Source organism: Oxyura jamaicensis, chromosome Z (assembly GCF_011077185.1).
Source record: "Oxyura jamaicensis isolate SHBP4307 breed ruddy duck chromosome Z, BPBGC_Ojam_1.0, whole genome shotgun sequence".
Taxonomy (NCBI): Eukaryota; Metazoa; Chordata; class Aves; order Anseriformes; family Anatidae; genus Oxyura; species Oxyura jamaicensis.
In genome coordinates, this window is record NC_048926.1 from 16426945 (window position 1) to 16448720 (window position 21776).

General features: G+C 40.9%; 1 protein-coding gene across 1 annotated transcript in view; it reads right to left on the reverse strand.

Annotated features, from left to right (window-relative positions):
- The window catches only part of EMB (embigin), a 28352-nt gene extending 7661 nt beyond the window's left edge, over nucleotides 1-20691 (reverse strand). Inside the window, exons 1-8 of the mRNA XM_035309538.1 lie at nucleotides 20394-20691; nucleotides 15404-15487; nucleotides 11147-11239; nucleotides 9756-9845; nucleotides 6678-6852; nucleotides 5378-5466; nucleotides 1789-1916; nucleotides 402-684 (exon numbers count right to left, since the gene is read on the reverse strand). Coding sequence (XP_035165429.1) covers nucleotides 402-684; nucleotides 1789-1916; nucleotides 5378-5466; nucleotides 6678-6852; nucleotides 9756-9845; nucleotides 11147-11239; nucleotides 15404-15487; nucleotides 20394-20481 — 1030 coding nt within the window. The 5' untranslated portion in view covers nucleotides 20482-20691. The remainder of the gene's footprint in view (nucleotides 1-401; nucleotides 685-1788; nucleotides 1917-5377; nucleotides 5467-6677; nucleotides 6853-9755; nucleotides 9846-11146; nucleotides 11240-15403; nucleotides 15488-20393) is intronic.
- Between the last annotated feature and the right edge of the window lie 1085 nt (nucleotides 20692-21776).

The following is a 21776-nucleotide window of genomic DNA, read 5'->3' on the forward strand; positions in this document are numbered from 1 at the left end:
TCTAGTTGAGTCCTCTACATGCTGTTGGTTCAGCAACCAGGATCACTGAATTTTGTTTTAATGTCTACTTTTTAACTTGCAGTTGCTTCCATTCCCAGTCATTCTCCAAACAGGTATAATAAAACAAACTAATTTGGAAGTAAAGGGGAAAAAAATTAAGGACTGTACCAAATCATTTCTGAGGAGCTATTTCATATTGAAAGAAAATCATACTTGAACTCAAGATTCATGGAAAAGATTAAAAATACAAATGGACGTTTTTTCTTAAAACACTACATTATTTTATCAGAAAGCACACAGACTAAGTCACAATGAATTTGTATGTGAAGCAGTATAGGTCATATTCAACCTTCAGCTGTAATTTCAATGGAAAACAATAAAAGACTAAAAAAAAAGCCTACCTGCACGTTTCTCTCTCCTTTTCGAATATATCTCAAAAAGGAAAATAACAGCTACTAATACAACAACTTCAGCCACTATTGCTAGAAAGGGCTTGAGTGGCACCATGAGTGACAGAACTTTAAGCTTCAGTTTTCCTTTACTTTTTCCTAGTTCAAAAGCAGCTTCACACCAGTATACACCGTCATCTTTACTGGTAAGCTTCAGTATCTTCAGTTGGGTTATGTTGGGAAATACTCTATTTATTACATACTTGTCCAACAGCAAAGAGTCATTAATGGCAATCTGAAAACAGAAAATTAGAAGTCATATTAATATAATGAAAAAGTGTTTAATCAAATTACTTGTAACAGTTATAGCATCTCTATAGAGAGAGATGTAAAATTAATGACGAATATGTGGCATTTATGAGGTATAATTACTCCACCTTAAATGGAAGAATTTATCTTAGCTAGCCATCATGGGTTCCCTTTATATTTAGTGAACAAAAATATGCAGTGTTAGGGAGCAAGCTGCCTGACTTGCTTTAGTCAATTAATTTAAGATCACATTAAAGGTATACTTGACTCTACAGATTCTCCCACTGACAAGCCTTAGGTGTCAGGATCCAATGCCCAGTTTTCACCACAGCACAAAACATATGACTTCAGTTAGGCTGAGCTGGGAATGCTGCTTCACTGGCATACAGTCTCGCAAGTCAATGCTTCTCTCCAGCAGTACTGAGACTATCTATTTACTTCCTCCCTGTTGATAGAGTTTCCCCCAGAAAAGGATTAAACCAAAGTGCCTGTGCTCCTCAGGCTAACAGGGAACTTGAACGGTGGCAAACTGCTGATCTAGGCTCTCAAGGCAGGAGCTGAAGTGAGATTATTTCAGCTCCTTCAGCATCAAGTTGCACAGCAGTGTCCACCATAGCACGACTACCTTCAGTTATTGGGTAGGGAATGGGAACATGCTTGTAAAGACAAGGAGAAAAAGAATGGAGACATTTCTATTCTCCCTCAAGTTTCCAAAACCTTACATGTCTAAAAAAAAAATAATAATCCTGCTATGGTAAGATTCTTTAAGATTCTTTGGTATCAAACAGTAAGATTTAATAAATGTAACCATCATTAATATATTTATTATTATTTATTTTTGAAAGGTACCTCAAGACTCACCTGATTTGATTTACTCCTTTACTCTGGACTGTAGGACTATAGCAGGAACTTTTTGTACAATATTTATTTTCTAAGCCAGAACACAAACACTACATCTCAGTAATAATGAATACTTCTAAATATCACATAAATGCCTTTTTTTTTTTTTGCCTGAAGTGATTCTACTTTCCAGAGTGTCTGTGCTTTTTTTGCCACTTTGTTTTTCTTGACTGACAGATAGGAATCTTACCTGTTCACTTCCATTGGTCATATGCCAGGTCCAAGAAATGGGACTATAACCGGGACTTTTACAAACCAGTACAGCTGCGTCTCCTTCATAAGTGATTACGGGTTTGTCTTTTACATCAATTTTTGGTACTAAGAACAGGTAGAAAAAAGTTCATGAAGTGAGGACTGTAAGTTTATGCTACAAAAGGATGAAATATATTTAGATAGATATTCACAGTAGTCTATTCATTTTATTTCCCTTCAAGTAACAAACAGATAGTTATACCACTTACCACAGGACTAATGAAAAGTTATTTTAGGCTGATATTCCAAATATAGAATTTCTACAGAAGACTACAGAAATGCTGTTCTTAATTTATATATAAGTTTATATATAAACTTAGTTTATATATTTATATATACAAGTTGCCAACTTGTACTGAAAACTAAGTGATAATTTGTCTGTGGTGATTTCTACCCTTGTCCATTTCCTCTTACCCTCCTTGACAGCTGTGAGCTAAATTTCATTTTTAGTACACTAGAAAGTTACAAAAGCTTTTCTGCAATTTCACTCAATTTGCAAACTGTCTGACTTCTATTCCAGCTGTAATACTACCAAGTAACGGCATCAAGCAAGTTCTGCATGCAGGTTTTTTTGTGTGTAACTGAAAGGATCTTTTTAGATTGAGGGAATTTTATAGTTGTAAATATTTCCTTAGCTAAAGAAAAAAAAATTTGGGGTATATGCCAGTAAAAGGACTTTTCGTCCAACCTTGCTAAGCACAGAACATGGCCACCAAGAAACAAGACATCAGGTTCCAACTTTGGAGCTATGTGTCCTAGCTATTACAACTGCAAATAGCCTGCAGCCTTCCAAGAGCCGATAAATGACTTTTGAATATGTTGAGGCATTGCACAGAGATAGAGCTGAGCAAATGTATCATGATAGACTACGTATTGCCCCCTCCCCTTCCTTTCCCTTGTTCTTTTGATGTTTACCAGCATGTTTTCCTTTTACTTGTTTTTCATTTGTTAAGTTTATTGCTCTCTGAAGTACAGGTCCAGTACATCTTTTAAATGCGATTGGTCACACAAGAAAAGACATCCCAAGAATTTGCTTTCAGCAGTTATGACAGAATGATTTGGCATACTTAAAAGAGTAGTGTCAGAGTATCTTCACCTCTGTCACTAAAAGATACAACTTCACTAATAACTACTACCACCTCCTCTGCAATTTATACATGATGCAAAAAAAGCAAGTTGGAAAAAAAAAAGCAGAGAACATGTCAAAGCAAATACAAAAACCACTGTAGCCAGACCAACAAATTTCCATAGTAGTCAAAAAGACTTTGCCCATGCTGATCAGTCTCAGAGCACAATCGTAGACCTTACCAGCAACATATGTGACCACCTGCATGAATGTGCATCGTGCATTCTGGAATCTGGCTCTCCAACAGAGCAGTTTATTTTGCATGCAGGGATTGTATTCTTTGCCCTCCCAGATTTTTTGTATTCAAATCACCCAGGATGTGGAGACAAAACACTGCTGCTACAGACAAACAAAAAAAACCCACACTTGGAGATTAATAGATGGGTGAACCTGCCAGTATTTATATCAGTTTTCCACACTGTTTTAAAGAACAGGTTTCTTTCACAGTGCATGTACCTGGACAGCTGCTGAAGCGCATAGAATCCGTGAACAAATGGCAAGTATCAATTACTGAAGACTACGATTTGTTAATCTAGCCACTAATATAGCCTTTGTTAATATAGCCATTATTACACTTCATACTAGTTTAAAAGACCCATGAAGAGTCACCATGTTTAATAGTCTGAATTTCCTATAAAGCTTCTCAAAACATAACAGTTTTCTGCAGACCTGCATAACAATATAACTCCTCCCAAAGCCTTCTGGGCTATTCCAAGCCAGGAGGGGAGCGGTGACAGAAGAAGCAACACATCCATCAGTGCCTAGCAGCTGAGTGGAAAAGCTATCAGCATTAGTCACAGCAGTGATGACTTTAGCGATTTTGTCTAGACCAACACATTACTCATCTCTTGCTGTTTGAGAATTATTCTCCCTGCATTTTGTGACTAGGAGATTCAAGGATTTCTTTCCTGTTTCCTGCATTCTTGCATCAATCATGTGACGTGTTGTGCCAGTACTTTTATGGCATCAGAAGTGGCACAATTCAACTACTGTGAGGCAATTCTGTGAGGCAAACCAGTCCCATGCACTGTGTTCTGGAAAAGATTACTTCCCTGTTGTAGTATTCTAGCCCTTACTGAAATTGTTATCTTACTTTCAAAAGAATAAGGCTACCCTTACCGTTTTTAATCTATACAAACTTTGGTAGCCATTCAACTAAATCTTACCCACATATTGATAAGAAAAGTATACAATCGCTTACAGAAAAGAAGGGGTTCAAATAAACTACAACTTTGTCTTTCCACAGAATTGCAAGGTAGTCTCCCCTGGTGGAAACCTTGAAAGCAAGTAACAACATCATTATGCAATACCTGAATGCTGGTGAGAGTTTCCTGAAGTCATATGACCAGATACCATGCTAAACAAAGCCAGCTTGCTGAGTATTACACAGCCTTGACAGTTAAATCAGTTGAAGTTAGGATAGTTATTTAAGAGTCAGAGTTTTTAGGAGCCTGTGTTCAGTCACAATCTCTCCTAGTACACAGAGTCTTGGGAGCTTTCATAAATCAAATGCTTCCCATGCTCACAGCAAACTCTGGATGGCGTGTAGAGAGAATGGAAGTAAATCTCATCTGAGATGTATGCCCTCAGCAGCTTGTATTTGTTTCATTTCCATGTTTTCTCATTCAACTGGATTTTACCTGCAACTATGAAGGGTGAAATTATTGGACAAGGAAGGTCTAAGTGTTCAGCTTTTCACTCATGCTGTCCAATGAAGCACACTTGCTGTTTATAATACGGGTTGTTCTTACACAATATATAATGAAAGACAAACTGAAGCATTAATTTGGTGTTACAGGAATACAGCTGAATTTGTTCAAAAACCTCCCCCCATTCTGCCAATCAGTGCTGCTTGTTTTAATCAAAGGCCAAGTTTTCAAGTCATTAGCTCTGTTTTCTGAAGAACTGATATGAGACACCATCCAGACAGCCTTTTCCACTCTCACCAACTTTCGCCGAAAGTAATGAATATGTACTCCCCCTGGAGGGATTGGGAAGGTAGAGGAAAAATCAGTTACTCTTTTATGAGGAGAGAAAAAAAATAAAATCAGCTTACATGCATTTGTTTGTTATCAGGTTTTATTAAACAGGCTTTTAGTTTTTGCTCCAAAACTTTTGCTTTCTTTCAGTTCTTCAGAAATTGTGTTTGATAGTCATTCTCACTTAGCTTGACCGTATTACTGACCACTCATCAAATTAAATTGCAATTTCCATATCACAGAATCACTGAATCATCTAGGTTGGAAGAGACCTCCAAGATCATCAAATCCAACCTCTGACCTAACACTATCAAATCCTCCACTAAACCGTATCACTAAGCTCTAAATCTAGATGTTTTTATGTTTTCCAGGAATCATTAATACCAGATTTCAATCATCAGTTGAAGCAAAATATAACTTGCCTTGTAAATGAAATACCACACTGAATTCTTCTTCACCTTTCACAGTACAACTGTAACTTCCCAGCTTACTGTTATCGGAGACTGTCAATCTTAAAAAAAAAAAGTTACCATGTTGGTTTTGCTTATATCTTCTTTTTGTCCTACAGCGTAAGTTACTGCTAATTAATATTATGAAGAAACCAGCAGAGTTTAGTAGCAGAACAGAGAACAGACACTGCTGAAACAGGAAGACTCTGGTTCTGTGCAATGTAAAACAGCACAACATTAAGAAATTAGAAAAACACATAGGGAACATAGACACCATTCTTACCCTTGTTACTTACAGGTGCTCACACAGGACCAAACGTCTTTAGGTAGTATGATCCACAACTTACTGAGTTAGATATGGCTTCACCATGAGAAATGTATAGCATATGCTACATATGACATGAAATAATTTTAAAGGTTTGATCTTTTTAAAGCCCATCCATCAATGGGTTAGTTTAGGTCCAACACAGAACAGCATAAGAGCTGTCATCTAATAGTTTGATAGCAGAGAAGATGCTGGACTAGATTAATTTTATAGAAATATATAATTTTATAGAAATTATTTTTTGTGTTTGTGTATTTGGAATAGCAGAACATTCTCATCACATTTTCCATTATAGAAATTTTACATGGACATTACTGATGTTAAGAAAACAAAGCAATACAGAAATCAACTTGAGACTACCTGGTTAAAATTAGCCCATTTACTATTGGACTTGAAAAAAAAGTGAATTGTATCAATTGAATAACAATTTTTACATTATTTCTCGAGTTTGTGCAGAGCTGTAAAACAGTTCTGAACACCTTAAAACCAAGCCAAATAATCTCTCCTGTAAATCTTACTCCTTCTAATGATTATAAAGTAAAAAATTGGTCATCGATGCCATTCAAACCTCTGCAAAACAATACTGATGCAATAATGACAGATAACATGGTAGTAGGACAAGAAATTGAGACCAGTTAACTGTCTAAGACTGAGATTATTACTTTGCTTACTGAACAGAATTACCAGGCCTCAAAGAACTGGGCCATTATTCTATATTCTTGGCTTGAAGAAACGTTATTTATCCAGCACTAAGAGTATAAACAGATCTTCCTCCAGGCTTGAGGTTAACTACAACCTTCTTTCCTTTTCTCAGCCTCAGTATGTGATTATGAGCACCTATTAATCTTTGCATTCAGTTCTTTTCTAATATACACAGGCATATATACACAGCCCTAAATCAGTGATGTAATAATTCATTAAAGTCAAACTGGAAAGAATGCTACTTACTGGATGCTCCAGCTATTTTCTGTTTTATTGATGTGTTCAATTGTTTCATTTCCCTTCTTCCAAGTCACTTGAAGCACTTTCAGAGAGGAATATTTATCATCCAGTTTGCATGAGAGCTCAATTTTAACTGCACTGTCCAAAGTGATATTTTTTACCACAGCAGTACCAGAATCACCTAACAGAAGTTGAAGAAGTAGTATTTATATGAAGAATCTTATTTATTTGTTCTAAGGAAAGAAGAGATTCAAAGACACTGCTCAATGTTACACAGGATTACAGGTGGACATAGTATTCATTGTTATACTACCCAATGTGAACAAAATTACAATACCAATCAGCATTTGACAGCAGGTTTTCTAAAACATAACTGAGTTATTATACATACCCATTACAAAAACAACACAGTGACTCAGTTATACAGGCAGACTTCCTAGAAGGCTCAAATATAGATTTATATTCATATCACCGAGAGAAAGCCAGATCTATGATTTGATATTTTTTTTGATTAAATTATGAAATACTTTATTCTCACAGGAGGTGGGATGGGGATTGGGTTAACGATGTCTGCACAGTCTAAACCTCCTTTTTGATTTGTATCTGACATTTTAAAAAACAAAATTTAACAACATTGTAATGAATACATGCTTAGAGGATTAAAAGTGTATTGCTATATATGTATAGCTCGTCACAGAATCATAGAATATCCTGAGTTGGAAGGGACACATAAGGATCACTGAGTCCCAATCCTGGTTCCACACAAGATTACCCAAAACCCAAACCATGTGTCTGAGAGCATTGTCCAAATGCATCTTGAACTCCAGCAGGCTCAGTACCATGACCAATGCCCTGGGGAGCCCCTCCTAGTGCCCGACCACTTCTGGGTGCAGAACCTTTCCCTAACACCGAGCCTGACACTTCCCTGTCCCAGCTCCATGCCGTTCCCTCGGGTCCTGTCACTGTCCCCAGAGAGCAGAGCTCAGCACCTGCCCCTCCATAGGCCATGAGGCCTCCCCTCAACCTGCTGTGCTCTGGGATGAACAAGCCAAGGGACATCAGCTGCTCCTCAGACGTCTGCACTTCTAGACCCTTCATACCTTTGTAATCCTCCTTTGGGCACTCTAACAGTTTTATGTCCCCCTTATATTGTGGAACACAAAGCTGCACACAGTACTGAAGGTGAGGCCACACCAGTGCGGCGTAGAGCAGTGCAATCACTTCCCTTGACTGGTTATATTAATGTTATATTAGTAATATCAAAAAGAGCTAGACTTGTCATTATTTATATACAACTATGTATCAGCCAGTTGCAAAAGTTTTCAATGCTGTAAAATTATGGGTATTGTCCTGCTGCCAGTGAAGCTGTTAAAATCCACAACCTTAATATTGCTGTATCTGGCCTTTAATACTATAGCTGCTCTGCTTGAAACCAAACCATTTCAAACCTATTTATGGCTGCCTCCTATTAACAAGCTACTGGAATTGTAAGTGGCAATTTGAAAACCCTGCAATGTAGGAGAAGAAGTAACTGGTTTTTGGCTTTTAACCAGATGCATGAGCCTGAAGTATGCAGCAGAAAGTAGGTTTCAACAGCAAAGTTATCTTCTCCAATCCATATAAAGAAACAGCCTTTTATGAAAGAAAAAAAAAAAATCACCTCTGACTTTGTACTCATCAGCACTGACATTTTATTTCATAACTGGGTTTTTCTTTCATGCCTTCTAGATACAGCTGAGGTTAGCCCATATAATACTCTGTGAAAATTAATTCTGGACCTCACCTCAACCATAGGCCCACCCTGTAGTACTTGACAATCAAAAAAGTATACTTGGATTTCACACCTTGAGTCCCTTCTCAGAGAAAAAGAAGTTTTAAAATACACTTCTGACTTGCTAATGAAAATCATACCTAAAAAGCAGAAAAGCCTGGCTGAATTGGAACCACCAGATACTCCCAAAGAATTTTTAAACTCTTTTGGGTCTGGCAGAGACATTTTCAGCTTACAGAACAGCATGCCCAGAACTTCAAGTCTCAGCTGAAAAATTACAGCTCTGTTGCACTGGAGTTAAACTCAAGAGGTACAACACATCTATCTTACAAAGCAGAGCCATAATCAGTACAACTCATTTATTAGATCCATTTATTAAACTCAGTAAGTGAGCCAAGCATAACTCACCTTGGCTGTTTATGATCAAAGTAATTTTGCAAATATAATTAGTTTCACAGTAGTGAAGTTTTACAGTCAGCCTAATCACAATGGCTAAAAATAGAAACGGTACCTTTTGAGATTCATTATTCTAAAATTAAATCCACATTTGAAATGAATGCAACATGAAAACCCTATGCTGTTGGAGATTAGCCATTAGGAAGGTTGCAATCTAGGGCATCTGCAGCGAAAGTACTTGCACCAGAGTAAGAAACAGACACTATCTTATTAGGTACCTAATTTTATATTAGAAGAAAATAATGCTGTAAGAAAATACAGCATAAATGCTATGTGACTATCCTTAAAATATCATACCAGTACTTTGCACAGGAGTTCTAACTGATCTCTTTCAATTCTAAGTCACTCCCATTAGATCAGTTTTTCTATTTAACCAAAAAAATAGTTATAACTTCTTCTTTGGCAACCGGGAACTTTGCATCTACCTTAGGAGGGGGTTTGTCTAGTCTTTTCTCCATGCCCTAACTCTTGCAATGCTGAGAAGCTGGCTAGCACCTGTTGGGTAAGAAACACTGCACCTTATGTTGTCTCTTCAACTGAATTCACCAGAAGAAAGAAATTGCCACTTGAATTGATTTGTGGGGGGAAAAATAATAGATATGCATTGTTTTATTTACAGTGTTAATAAAATACTCAGTTTCATTCTCTACTGCCAAATAATTATTAGAACACAATTGTAAATAATGCAATTAATTCATTCTTTTTTCTCTAAATGGCCTCATCACTTGCCAATTCACTTGCTGTGAATGGCTTATTTCAGCAAAACGTTACCATCATAAATCTCCTAAAACTAACAGAAAATATTGCATGCAATCTTAGCTATTTGGTGTAACATAACTGGAAGACAACATACTCACCAGAAAGGAGTACCTCATACTCCACATAAAGGCCATTAGATGTGTTCAGCTTGGTGTCCTGCTTGAACTCCATCGTGGTAAGATCTGGACCTAGAAGGTTGTGGGGAAAGTGAAGTGATATGTTATGATGCTATAAATGTAGTCATGCAGTAATATGGTATTGCATTTTTACCAAACTTTACCAAAGCTGACGGCTATGGAGAGCCTTTCATATAGTTTGTGTTAGTAGCCACAATCTTTAAATAGCAGGGTCGTATGGCCATTTTTGTAATAATTATGCCATTTTAGAATATGGTTTCTACCTTTTATATAATGCTTTAATTGTGAATTTCAGAATATTCCAGAAAGGCCACAACTATCTATTTCACAGCCTGAACCAAAGAGTCATTTTTATATGTGTCCTTTTCCTAAAGACAAGATGTGGTCCTAAACCTGTATTGCACTACAACTAAGTTAAACAGGACTTGGAAAAGTAATAAACATTGGAAAAACAGAAAGAGAATACAGAAGGACAGAAGAGTTATTCCTGATACCACTACAATTTAACACAGCCACAAAGCTAGAGGTAGACCATCTACTCCAGATACTGCTTCATTGAATCTAGAGTCAAGAATTCACTGGGCTTCAGTGCAACATGGTCAGAGTTCTGCACTACTCCACAAGACTCCTGTTATACTCAAGGGAATTTGCTGCCCCACATAAAGTACATCAATACATACTATCATCTGCCTTACTAAAGTGTATTCCCTTCCTTTTGGGGGCGAAAATGACATTTAAAAGGGATTAGATGGCCAGCAGTATGCCTCTTCTGTAGGTCTAAGGACAGCATACTGCTAAGAGACTACATTTACAAATCTACAAAACTTGAGACAGATGTCAGGTAGGCAACTATGGGATTAGACTGTTTATGCTTACTGCTATACTTCTGCTCTTCACATTTCAAGAACAGAGCAACACAGTAAATTAATAAAGCTGTAGCTTTAACAGCAGATGCAGACTAGCTAAGGAAACATCACCCTTCCACATCTAGATAAATAATTGCTTCAATGGTTCTGTACACAAGTTCCTGGTAAACAAGTTCCTAGTAAACTGAGGTACACACTCTGGGAAAATGCAGTGGAAATTACACTTAAAGGAAAAGTCAATTCAATAGAATTACAGCAACCTTCCATTTTTTCAGTTCCCGGTTCCTTTCCGTACATCTTTAAACAGAACTTTTACAGTCTTGATTTCATCAAACTTTTTATCTTGGTAATTACCAATAATATAATTCCTCCATAACCACTTGATAATTAAAACAAAAACGACAACAACAAAAAAAAAAACACAGACATGGCAGAACCTTGGTGTAACTGAAATTTAGAAAGAATAAGACATCTGATTGTTTTCACCAGATGTAGATGCATCAGGTCCAAGTGTCAAGTGATCTGAAATGCTGCCCCCCCAGGTTTGCCGGTTCACAGTTTGTGCAGTTGTCATGGGCTCTGAAAGGTTTAAAAACAAAGCTGTTAGATATTGACTTTATTATCTTTAAATTTCAGTGACAAAAAAAAATAAAAATCCACATGTTAAATAAAACACACTATGTATTTTAAACCATGTGTTTTACATACTTACAAAGTAGTTTTATTCTCAGTTTATTATTGTTTACATAATTTAAGATGAATTAAAATTTTAGGCTGAATCTGCCTAACCATACAGTACTGTAGGAGGAAATGATTCCAGGTTTTGTAGAAGGAAAAAGACTTCATTATCTCTCCTGTCTATGGATTGAGAAGGTTCCCAAGTATTCCACTTTGGAATCAGGAAGATAAAAGAAAACTGGGCTACAGCTTCTCTAAGCACTGGGTGGCAGAGTTAATCACTATGCAGTAGAAATCTCATCTCCGAAAGCCTAAACATCCTCAAGGTATTTCTTCTTTCCTTTTACTACATAAAATAATGATTTTAGAGGTAAGGTTCTAAAAAACAAACACACACACACCTCTCAGCTATACCTGTTGCCAGAATCTGGTTGTGTTGAGGGAAGTCCCTGCTAGTGGTTTGCATCTTGTGGATCTCTGAGCAAGTGTAAGCAGAGGTAACACATGCCTTCAAACTGCTTGCCCATTCTGTAAAGCAAGCTTGTTTTGTTTTTTTTTTCAGCACATCAGCATGTCAACTCACAACCTGAGGAATGTTATGCCACAGGCAATTAGCCTTATGCCTGGGTTGTGCCATCTGTGCTTTCACACCTTCCCTCATGCTTCAGTCAGTTTAAAGAAACAATAAACCTGTATATTAATGCGGACCATGTGGAAGCACTTAAGGCTAGTTCATTTGGTAGCTGTTGACAGTATAGTGTTATTGTTGATCCTGACTACTAGCCCAAAATTAGCTATTTTTAAGCAACCAAATTATCAAACTGTCTCCTAGTACTGGACAGTAAGTCCTCTTTCTCTGAACAGGAGTCCAAGCAAGCCTCGATCTCTGTCTAAAGTAGATACAAACAAGTTCAAAAGTTTACACCTGAAATAAGACATGAAGGCTGAAGGTCTGGGAATAATTTTCTTTGTGAGTGTGCAAATGCTGTGACAGCATGTCAAGGTTGTTCTTGAACACCCGAGTTTAGGTGAGCCCACCATATGCATCACCTGTTTCATTTATGAAATTCTTCAAGGTGATGGATAACAACTACCATACAAACTGGCACTAGTACCTTCCGAATCTATCTAAAAAAAAAAAACAGACAACTCATAAAATGGCTTGCACACCGTACTGAGTCTGGCTGGAATGTTACAGAATCATAGAATCACAGAATTTCTAGGTTGGAAGAGACCTCAAGATCATCGAGTCCAACCTCTAACCTAACAGTCCCCACTAAACCATATCCCTAAGCTCTACATCTAAACGTCTTTTGAAGACTTCCAGGGATGGTGAGTCCACCACCTCCCTGGGCAGCCTGTTCCAATGCCTCACAACCCTTTCAGTAAAGAAGCTCTTCCTAACATCTAACCTAAAACTCCCCTGGCGCAACTTTAGCCCATTCCCCCTCGTCCTGTCACCAGGCACGTGGGAGAACAGGCCAACCCCCACCTCTCTACAGCCTCCTTTAAGGTATCTGTAGAGAGCGATAAGGTCACCCCTGAGCCTCCTCTTCTCCAGGCTGAATAAGCCCAGCTCCTTCAGCCGCTCCTCGTAGGACTTGTTCTCCAGGCCCCTCACCAGCTTCGTCGCCCTTCTTTGGACCCGCTCAAGCACCTCGATGTCCTTCTTGTAGCGAGGGGCCCAAAACTGAACACAGTACTCGAGGTACGGCCTCAGCAGAGCCGAGTACAGGGGGACGATCACCTCCCTAGCCCTGCTGGTCACACTATTTCTGATACAAGCCAGGATGCCGTTGGCCTTCTTGGCCACCTGAGCACACTGCTGGCTCATATTCAGCCGACTGTCCACTATCACTCCCAGGTCCTTCTCCACCTGGCAGCTCTCCAACCACTCATCTCCCAGCCTGTAGCTCTGCTTGGGATTATTACGCCCCAGGTGCAGGACCCGGCACTTAGCCTTGTTGAACTTCATGCAGTTGACCCCAGCCCATCGGTGCAGCCTCTCCAGATCCTCCTGCAGAGCCTTCCTACCCTCGAGCAGATCGACACACGTACCTAACTTGGTGTCATCTGCAAACTTACTGAGGGTGCACTCAATGCCCTCGTCCAGATCACTGATGAAGATGTTAAAGAGGACCGGCCCCAGCACCGAGCCCTGGGGGACTCCACTAGTGACTGGCCTCCAACTGGATTTGACTCCATTTACCACAACTCTCTGGGCCCGGCTATCCAGCCAGTTTTCTAACCCAACGAAGCGTGCGCCAGTCCAAGCCAAGAGCAGCCAGTTTCTTGAGGAGAATGCTGTGGGAGACGGTGTCAAAAGCCTTGCTGAAGTCAAGGTAGACCACATCCACAGCCTTTCCCTCGTCCACCCAGCGCGACACTTTGTCATAGAAGGAGATCAGGTTCGTCAAGCAGGACCTGCCTTCCATAAACCCATGCTGACTGGGCCTGATCGCCTGCTTGCCCTTCAAGTGCCGCATGATGACTCCCAAGAGGATCTGCTCCATGAGCTTCCCTGGTACTGAGGTCAAATGTTACCCTTCCCTGCAGCAGCCCATACAGTGCTGCGCTCTGCACTTGTAGCTAGAACAGCGGTGGTATCACACCAGTGTTGTGTCTGCTGCTGAGCAGTGCTGGCACAGCATCAGGACTCTCTCTGACCCTCCTAGGGGGTGGGCAAAAAAAGTGAGAAACACCACCAGGGCAGCTGACCTAAACCAACCAAAGGGATATTCCATACCATATGATGTCACACTCAGCAATAAAAGGTGGAAAAAGGAAGAAGAGGGGAGGGGTGGGCTCTTGTTGGGAAAACGTCTGTCCTCCTCCCGAACACCATCTACATGCGTTGAGGCTCTTCAAGGACGTGGTCAAGCATCACTCATTTGTGGGAAGTAGAGAGTAATTTCTTTCCTCTGCACTTTCACATAGCCTTTACTTGTTTTGTTATTCCCTTTCCCCCTCCCTCTTCCCCTTTCCCTTTTTTCCCTTTAGTTGAATTGTTTAATTAATAATATTTCCTTAATAATATTTTTTTCTCTTTAATTAAATTATCCTTATCTCAACCTGTGAGTTCTTTCCTTTACTTCTTCCCCTCCTCATCTGAGGAGGGGGAGTGAGAGAGCAGTTGTGGTGTTCAACTGCCTAGCATGGTAAAACCACCACACACACTGATAGATTTCTCATATTGTGTTTCTTCCTCAAGCTGTCTATCAAATGAGCATAGTCAGGTAAGGTCACATTATGCAAAATACCTTGTGTACTTTACTTCGTGTATAGGTGTGTGCGCGCACGTGCATGCAGAGTTATTAAATCCATTAGATATTGTACTTACTCCAGTTCTCACACCCATTTTGCTAAAAAAGCACTGAAGTTGAAGATCAGGGAACTAGCACTATCTTCAAGATAGAAAAGTGGTTAGAGTAACTTGTCAGAACTTGCTATGAGTTCATATATAAATACACCTAGCCCAAGTCTGATTTGTGTTAACCAGCAAGAGCTTTGGTGCACAGCTGAACTCCCGCTGCTCTTATCTGAGGTAGGAATAAACAATGATCAGTTTCTTATCCAGTATGGAACACACCACTCCCAATCACAACCACAATTAGGGTCCGCATATAAAGCAAATAAAGGGCAGGGACAACAGAAAGTTAGGACACATAGATAATTAGACAGATGAAGGTAAAACGATTCTGTGACATTATTGCACATCTCACTAATATAAGGGCAAAGTCTTCACATGAAAAATTGTCAAGTGTTAAGTGCTAGAACAGAACCTCCTGCAATGTTTCTAGTTTGGGAATTGTCACTTCTCTAGGGTCATTGTCTGATTTTATGGGAATTTCACAGAACCGTCAGCTTTCTCCACAGTCCTTGAGATGTTTATGATGCTTATATTTTTGAAGTGGCTTGAAAAGGCCTAGACAATGCATTTTCTTTTCTTCTGAAGAATATTACAGAAGAATTAATTAGTCTGAAAGTGTAAACTCTACACTTGGTACGGTAGGATCACTGGGAAAAACTGTAATAAGTCTAGGTATAGTGAAATAAAATAATTACCAGGAGATGATTTAAGTCCAGTTGGCATCCGAGTCAGAGAGTTCTCTTGAGTCTGATTGGCATCCTGTGGTGTCACAGCCAGATCTGGAAAGGAAAAGGCTTTAAAGAAGCTTTATTCTTTCAGAACTGAGTAAGAAATATCTAGTTCATAAACAGAATTCAAAGAGACCCTCCCTACTACCATTGTTTTCTTGACTTCTGAGCATAAACAGACAGAATGCCAAAAACTTACTTTTAATTAGTTGACTTTCACTTGTTTTACGAAAAAGAGCTTGAGGAGGCTGTATCTTTTACTTGACCTTTCTAATTACCTGATGGAGAGTTTTGTGTTCAGATCTTTTCCTGTAGTCAGCCTTTAGTCAGACCACTCTGTTCAGCTATTCTTCAGAAATTTCAGCAGACTAGTAAGCTTTATAACCAGTACTCAAGACCCATCTTGTCTGTAGATTTAGCTTACGGCAGCAGATAATACTGATACTAGTTGATTAAACAGATTGGCAGATTCAGCAATACAATAACAAAACTGTTCCAACCTCGCATATGTCTACCTTGCGACAGAGTGAACCACTACGTTACCTTCAACCATCACTTTACTGAACAAAAGAAAAGCTATCCGTGTCACCCTACTCCGACTTCACTAAGTAATGCTAATCACTATTTCCAATTTCCCCTACACCAGCACAAGTCTGATTTGGCTCTTACAATACATTTTTTGTAAGATTCAGGCAAGACTCCAGAGTTTTGCTTTACATTCCTGAATGGAGAAAGGACAGCAGGGGAAGAGGGAAAAATTTAAAGCTTGCTTAGTTTTAGTATGCTGCTGTGTCACTACTCTGTTGTGACTCCAAGGTCCCTGGTAAATTTAAAGAACAGAGGTGCTTGCAGCTTACTTTCTGTTCCCACATTTGGATGGCAGAACTAGCTAGCTTAAAATAAAGATTATCTTCAGGATTATATATTACAGGACATGTTCCATTGCCATAGCAGTAGAATGTGTTCTTCCTTATACTCAACCTGTGAGCAACCTCACATCAGTAGCTTTTAAATGATTTGGCCAATTGTTACAAAGCTGTGTTTGTAGCCAGCGAAAGAAGGGCAAATATGTTGTGATTTGCAGTTTTAAGTACAGATAGAAGGGGTACTAAGCTCTATTGGATATTCAAGACAGTATCAAGCATGGAATGAAAAGTGAAGAGCTACATAAGCTTGAACACATTCGGACTTGTTGAGAGCCATGTGCCTTCAGCAGCAGGTGAAGTTCCATACTGCTAGTTTCCTACAAGTGAACAATGCTACTAACACTCCCATGCCATTTCAGTATTACAGGCACAGACAACCTACAGGCTTTCCCAGTGGCACTTCCAGGATACAATCACTGTAAACTGCATCAGAATCACGCCTGGCTCGCACTATCTGCTCTCTCAATCTGGCCATCATACTTCAACCTGTATGGATCAAGATTATAATAAGGTAGTTGAAGAGTATAATTTAAAATGAAGCATTTGTGGTTCTTCACAACTGGCATTTTATTTTTCATAGTTAATTAGTGCACTGGTCCCACAGCCAAAAGTGTCCCTCTGCCCTTCACCCAAAGAACTTAAGAAATAAAGAAATCTGTTCAGACTGAGTACCTGCTGCCTTATGACCCAGCTGTGCGAAAGCCAAGTCTTATTGACAGAAGTGATGAGAGGGAGGGGGTATTATGTTCCTGATATTAAGGCTAAGGTTGAAGGTCCATGAATTTTATATCTCTGCAGCATCTTGAGGCATTCTGAGGGAGTCATGGTGTCATCGATCACCTGATTGTGTCAGCTGAGTAGACACAGCACCTGCACAGTAATTAAAATCCCCCAAGATGATAAATTTAGAAGGTGCCAGTGCCAAGCTCTACAGCACCTCTGTTATCACTCTGCAATGAAGCCAAATAACCTGCAGCATGGTTTGCATACTAATAGGATTCTCATCTTGGCGGTCCTCCTTGATTAACGTAACAAGTGAAAGCAGTTGAGGAGTGTTATTTCTGATCACCATTGATTCTACATCTGTCCACACATAAAACTACATGGCATGGAGGTACCACTGCACCTCACCCCTTCATATGCATCCTGCTGAATAGCATAGGTTATCGAGATGACCCACTGCTGCATGATCAGTGTGATCAAGGCAGGCAGTGATGTAAGCATATCAAGTGGAATAACTTCTCGAACTATTGACTCAGGGCTGAAATACCTTAGCCTATAATTGATGTGCATTAGCTTTAATCAATAATGAGGACTGCTGAGTTTTTCTTGCCCTAATCTTTACACAGAAAGGAGCAGGTGAATATGAGGACACCAATATATTTTTCCACTGCCCCTGCTGTATCCAATAATTTGGACATAAAGCATGATGTATACCATACTTGTAATCACCAGAGAAATTTCAGGCTTTTTAATGTATTTTCTCACTTTGAGTTCTACAAACAGCCTAGCCCACTTAAATGTCTTCACTAAAACGCAGCAGAAAAAAATGGTTAAATAGGGAAAGAATGAGATACAATTTGGTATAATTTAGCATCATTAATTTAATGTTTATTATCAATGAATTTAGTACCCATTATTTCCTGCTGAAATGCATTCAGCAGTTTCCAAGACTGGCAGCTGGAACCTCCTAGTGGCACTACAAAGGAAAAAGCTGCAGTCTGAGCTCTCATGAAGCACCGGAGGATCCAAACAAAGGGCTTCCAAATGCCTCATGAGAAGCCCTGCCTTCAGGGCAAACCAGAAAACAAGAACACAGAAGCAGGGTCTAAGAAAACTGGTGTATCCACCATTCACAGAGCTCCTTGGTATCTTTAGGGGCGGAAGCTAACAGATGAGATGTGTGGGGTTTGCTTTTCCTAAAGGAATCTGGCAGCATGTGCTCCAATCAACCCAGGAAACTGAAACAGCATCCAAGTGAAGCAGGAAGCTCTGAAGAACTCTACGTCTTGACACTTAGCAATTAGAGATTACCCTAAACTCAGTACAGAATAAAAGTGATGGTTAAAATTTTTCAAAGCAATTAAATTTATCAGGACTGAAAGACAAAAGTAACAGAATAATAAAAACTCTACTCAAGTTACTTATCTCAAAATAACATCTAGGAGGCCTTCTGGCATCAGCCTGACCAGCTGCAGGGGGATATCTCACCAAACCTGCTGCAACTCAGTCCTTGTGCATGTGGTACTCCCTCCATTTGCTTTTGCTGCAAACATTCATTTTGACTGAAGACTGCTGAAGCTGCACATCTCCAGAACATACTGTTTTCTGGACTTCACCAAAAGGCTGTGTTAGGACACCTGCTTCCAAGGTTGCAAGAACTTCACTTTGGAGCACCTGTGCAGATAGTCCCTATGCTTGAAAGAATAAAGCACTATTTCCCTGTACTTAAGACAATATACATATCATAGTATGAAGCCTTTCTACTTATTGAAGTTGCTTCTCTTAAATGCTTTCATATTTATATGAAGTCTGAGAAACAACAGCCTCACTTTATACATATAAAGGGTAAAACAGGATAAAGTCATTGTTTCATTTCTGATGTCTGCTCAAAACCATATATGATATCTACTACATTAGAAATATGGTAGATTTGCAGAAATTACCTACCAGAGTGTATTTGTTTTGTTTTTAGCAGAAGAGGAACTCATTTCACTGATAGCTTTACATGAGTTTAAAATTGCTTCAGTCACCATTAGGCACAGGTTCTGGTAGTAATAGTCATCAAAAAATAAGTGTCATCTGGCCAGGTTGCCATACCATGACTCACAGGTTCCTACAAATATTATGCCATGTACAGGCACAAAATTTTTTTATCACTGAGATCCTGTTAAAAAGATCTTCTAATTTACGAGCTTACATAAATATACATATTTTACACAAGCTTTGAGAACTACAAGACATTTTCTGTCCTTCCGTGTTTTCTTATGAAACTACTACAAACTTATCACCGTGGAGGAATCTGTATAGCTCTCGTCTCAGTGGTGGAGTGATTAACAGAGGAACCAAGAAATGTATAACTACTTACTCATATACTGCACAAGGAAAATGCAGCTAAAGCATTAATAATGTTCACATAACATGCAGAACTGCCAGCCTTGGCAAGATGTGCTCCAACAACTGCATCCTCCTCTATGGTGAATACCAGAAATCTGGTATTTCCATCCATTACACTTCTGTGGCACTCTGCCAGGCTTTAAAAAACAGTGATCATTACCAGAAATCCACTAATTTTAGAAGTAAGCTCATGTTTCCTTAGAAGTGGCTGGCCTGCTCTTGGACTCCTGAAAAACACCAGGGAAAGCACACATCCCTGAACGTTCAGGTCCTTTGTTATTAATATTTTAAAAGCAGCATTGAAAGGTGCTATGTAAGAATGCTCCAAGAGGCATTTTTCAGACCCTGACAGGCATACTGATGTTTGACTAAATTAGCTTACCTGCTTAGGACTCAGAGGTACTCGGAAGTTTTCAGGACTTCAATAACGCCCTATTTGTTAAAAATATGGCAGCCACCAAGGGCTGCGCCTCAACCTCCCCGCCATAGCCTCGTGAACTAATAAATCCTCCCATCTGCGAAGCAGAAGGCAAGCAGGGTGGAGGATCTGGAGCCACCAGACACAGCCGGGCACCAGACCATCACCCTTCCCCGGGGCGACCCCGCTTGCCAGCAGGCCCGGGCACTCTCCCCACGTCGGTTTGAGGGGCTGGGCGAGGCAAACCGGGGTGCCGGGGGAACGCTTCGACGCCCGGGGTGGGGGCTGATGGAAGGACGTGCCTCACTGCCGGGCCGAGGGGCGCCTCCTGGGTACGGCACCGGCTCAGCCCAGCGGCAGCAGGATCCGGGAGGGATGCTCCGGGGGCCGCGGGACTGGTTGTGAAGCGGCGCTCCCGGACCCCTTCACCCAACCCACCCCGAGCCCCGTGGCGGCTTCGCACCGGCGCCGGCCGGCGAGAGGAGGGAGCGCTTACCTGCGGGGCTCCCTCCCGGGAGGCTAAGGCAGAGGCAGAGCAGCAGCAGCAGCCGCCCCGAGCGGCTCTCGGAGAAGCGTGCAGGCATGGTGGGCGCCCCGCCGCCGAGATCCTCCGGCCACCCGCCCTCCCTCCGCGCTCCTCTCGGCGCCGCACCCCACCGCAGCCGCTGGCCCGGCCCCGCGCTACCGCCCTGCTGGGGAAGCCTGAAGGGGGCCGCAGCGGCTCTGGGGGGGGGTGGGGGGAAACGTCTGCCGCAGCTGCGACAGGAACCTAAATAAAAATAAAAAAAAGAAGGAAAAAAAAAGCCCACAACACCACGAGCACGGCAAACGTCAGGCGGCGGCTGGAGGTTGCACCGGTCGCCGCCGCGCCCCGCAGTCAGTACACGCCACCGGCGGGGCGGTAGCGGCCCCGCTCGGGCTTTATGCGGAGCCGCGAGGGCGGGGGTGGGAGCGGGGGCAGCCGGAGCGGGCTGCCGGCCCACCGCGGCCTCGGCGGCGGCCTGAGAAGCTGCCCGAGCCCTCTCGGGGGCTGGCCGGCGTCGTGGTGTTGGCCGAAAGGGGGTTGCTGCCGCCGGACCACCTCTGCTTGAACGAAGTTGTGAGGCGGCTGGCTACAGTAAGGTTTCCTGAGAGAAGATTACCTATGGCCTTTCTCTGCCCTTTGTCTGCTGATCTCTTGGAAAGCCCAGCTTTGAGGGTCAGTGGCTCTAAGGCAGCTGGGTTATACTGTATCAGAATGCAGGCTTTTCAAGGGTCTTTGGTGAATCTCCTGGTTTGGGCAGCAACACCTGAGAACACTACTTTGAACAAACATTTTTCAGGACTTGACTGCCTGGAGCCTCTAAAATCAAAATTTAATTGCTCAAGATACCATAATGTATACGTAGTTGTGTGCACATATATGTAAATGCACTTACATATAGAAATATATATGGTTGTTACTTGATAAAAAAATCAGTTTGGATTTTGCAGTATAAAATCTGGGCAGCTGGCATGCTTTGAAGGACAGTCTCCCAGATGGGCTACTTGCTTCTTCCTATCAAAATAAGGCTGCTTCAACTGATGTAGAAGCTGAATTGTGCTTAAGGTTTGTATCAATAATGCAAAAGGTCCCTGCATTTAAGCTTTTACATCATCTTAGCATCATGGTGGATAACATGCCGGCAGAGCTGTAGAAATTTATGCAGAGTGTAAGTAAATCAGATCTTCCATTTGTTGATTTGCCAGCATTGCACATCTTCATGCTCCTATCCACGTCCTCCAAGGCCAGTACAGCATCCTTCAGATTAAAACTGGAGGAAAAAAAAAAAAAATGTCTGGAGCTTGAAAGCTGGTTTGTATGAACCAGTTAGACCTGAAGAGACATACCTCTGACAAG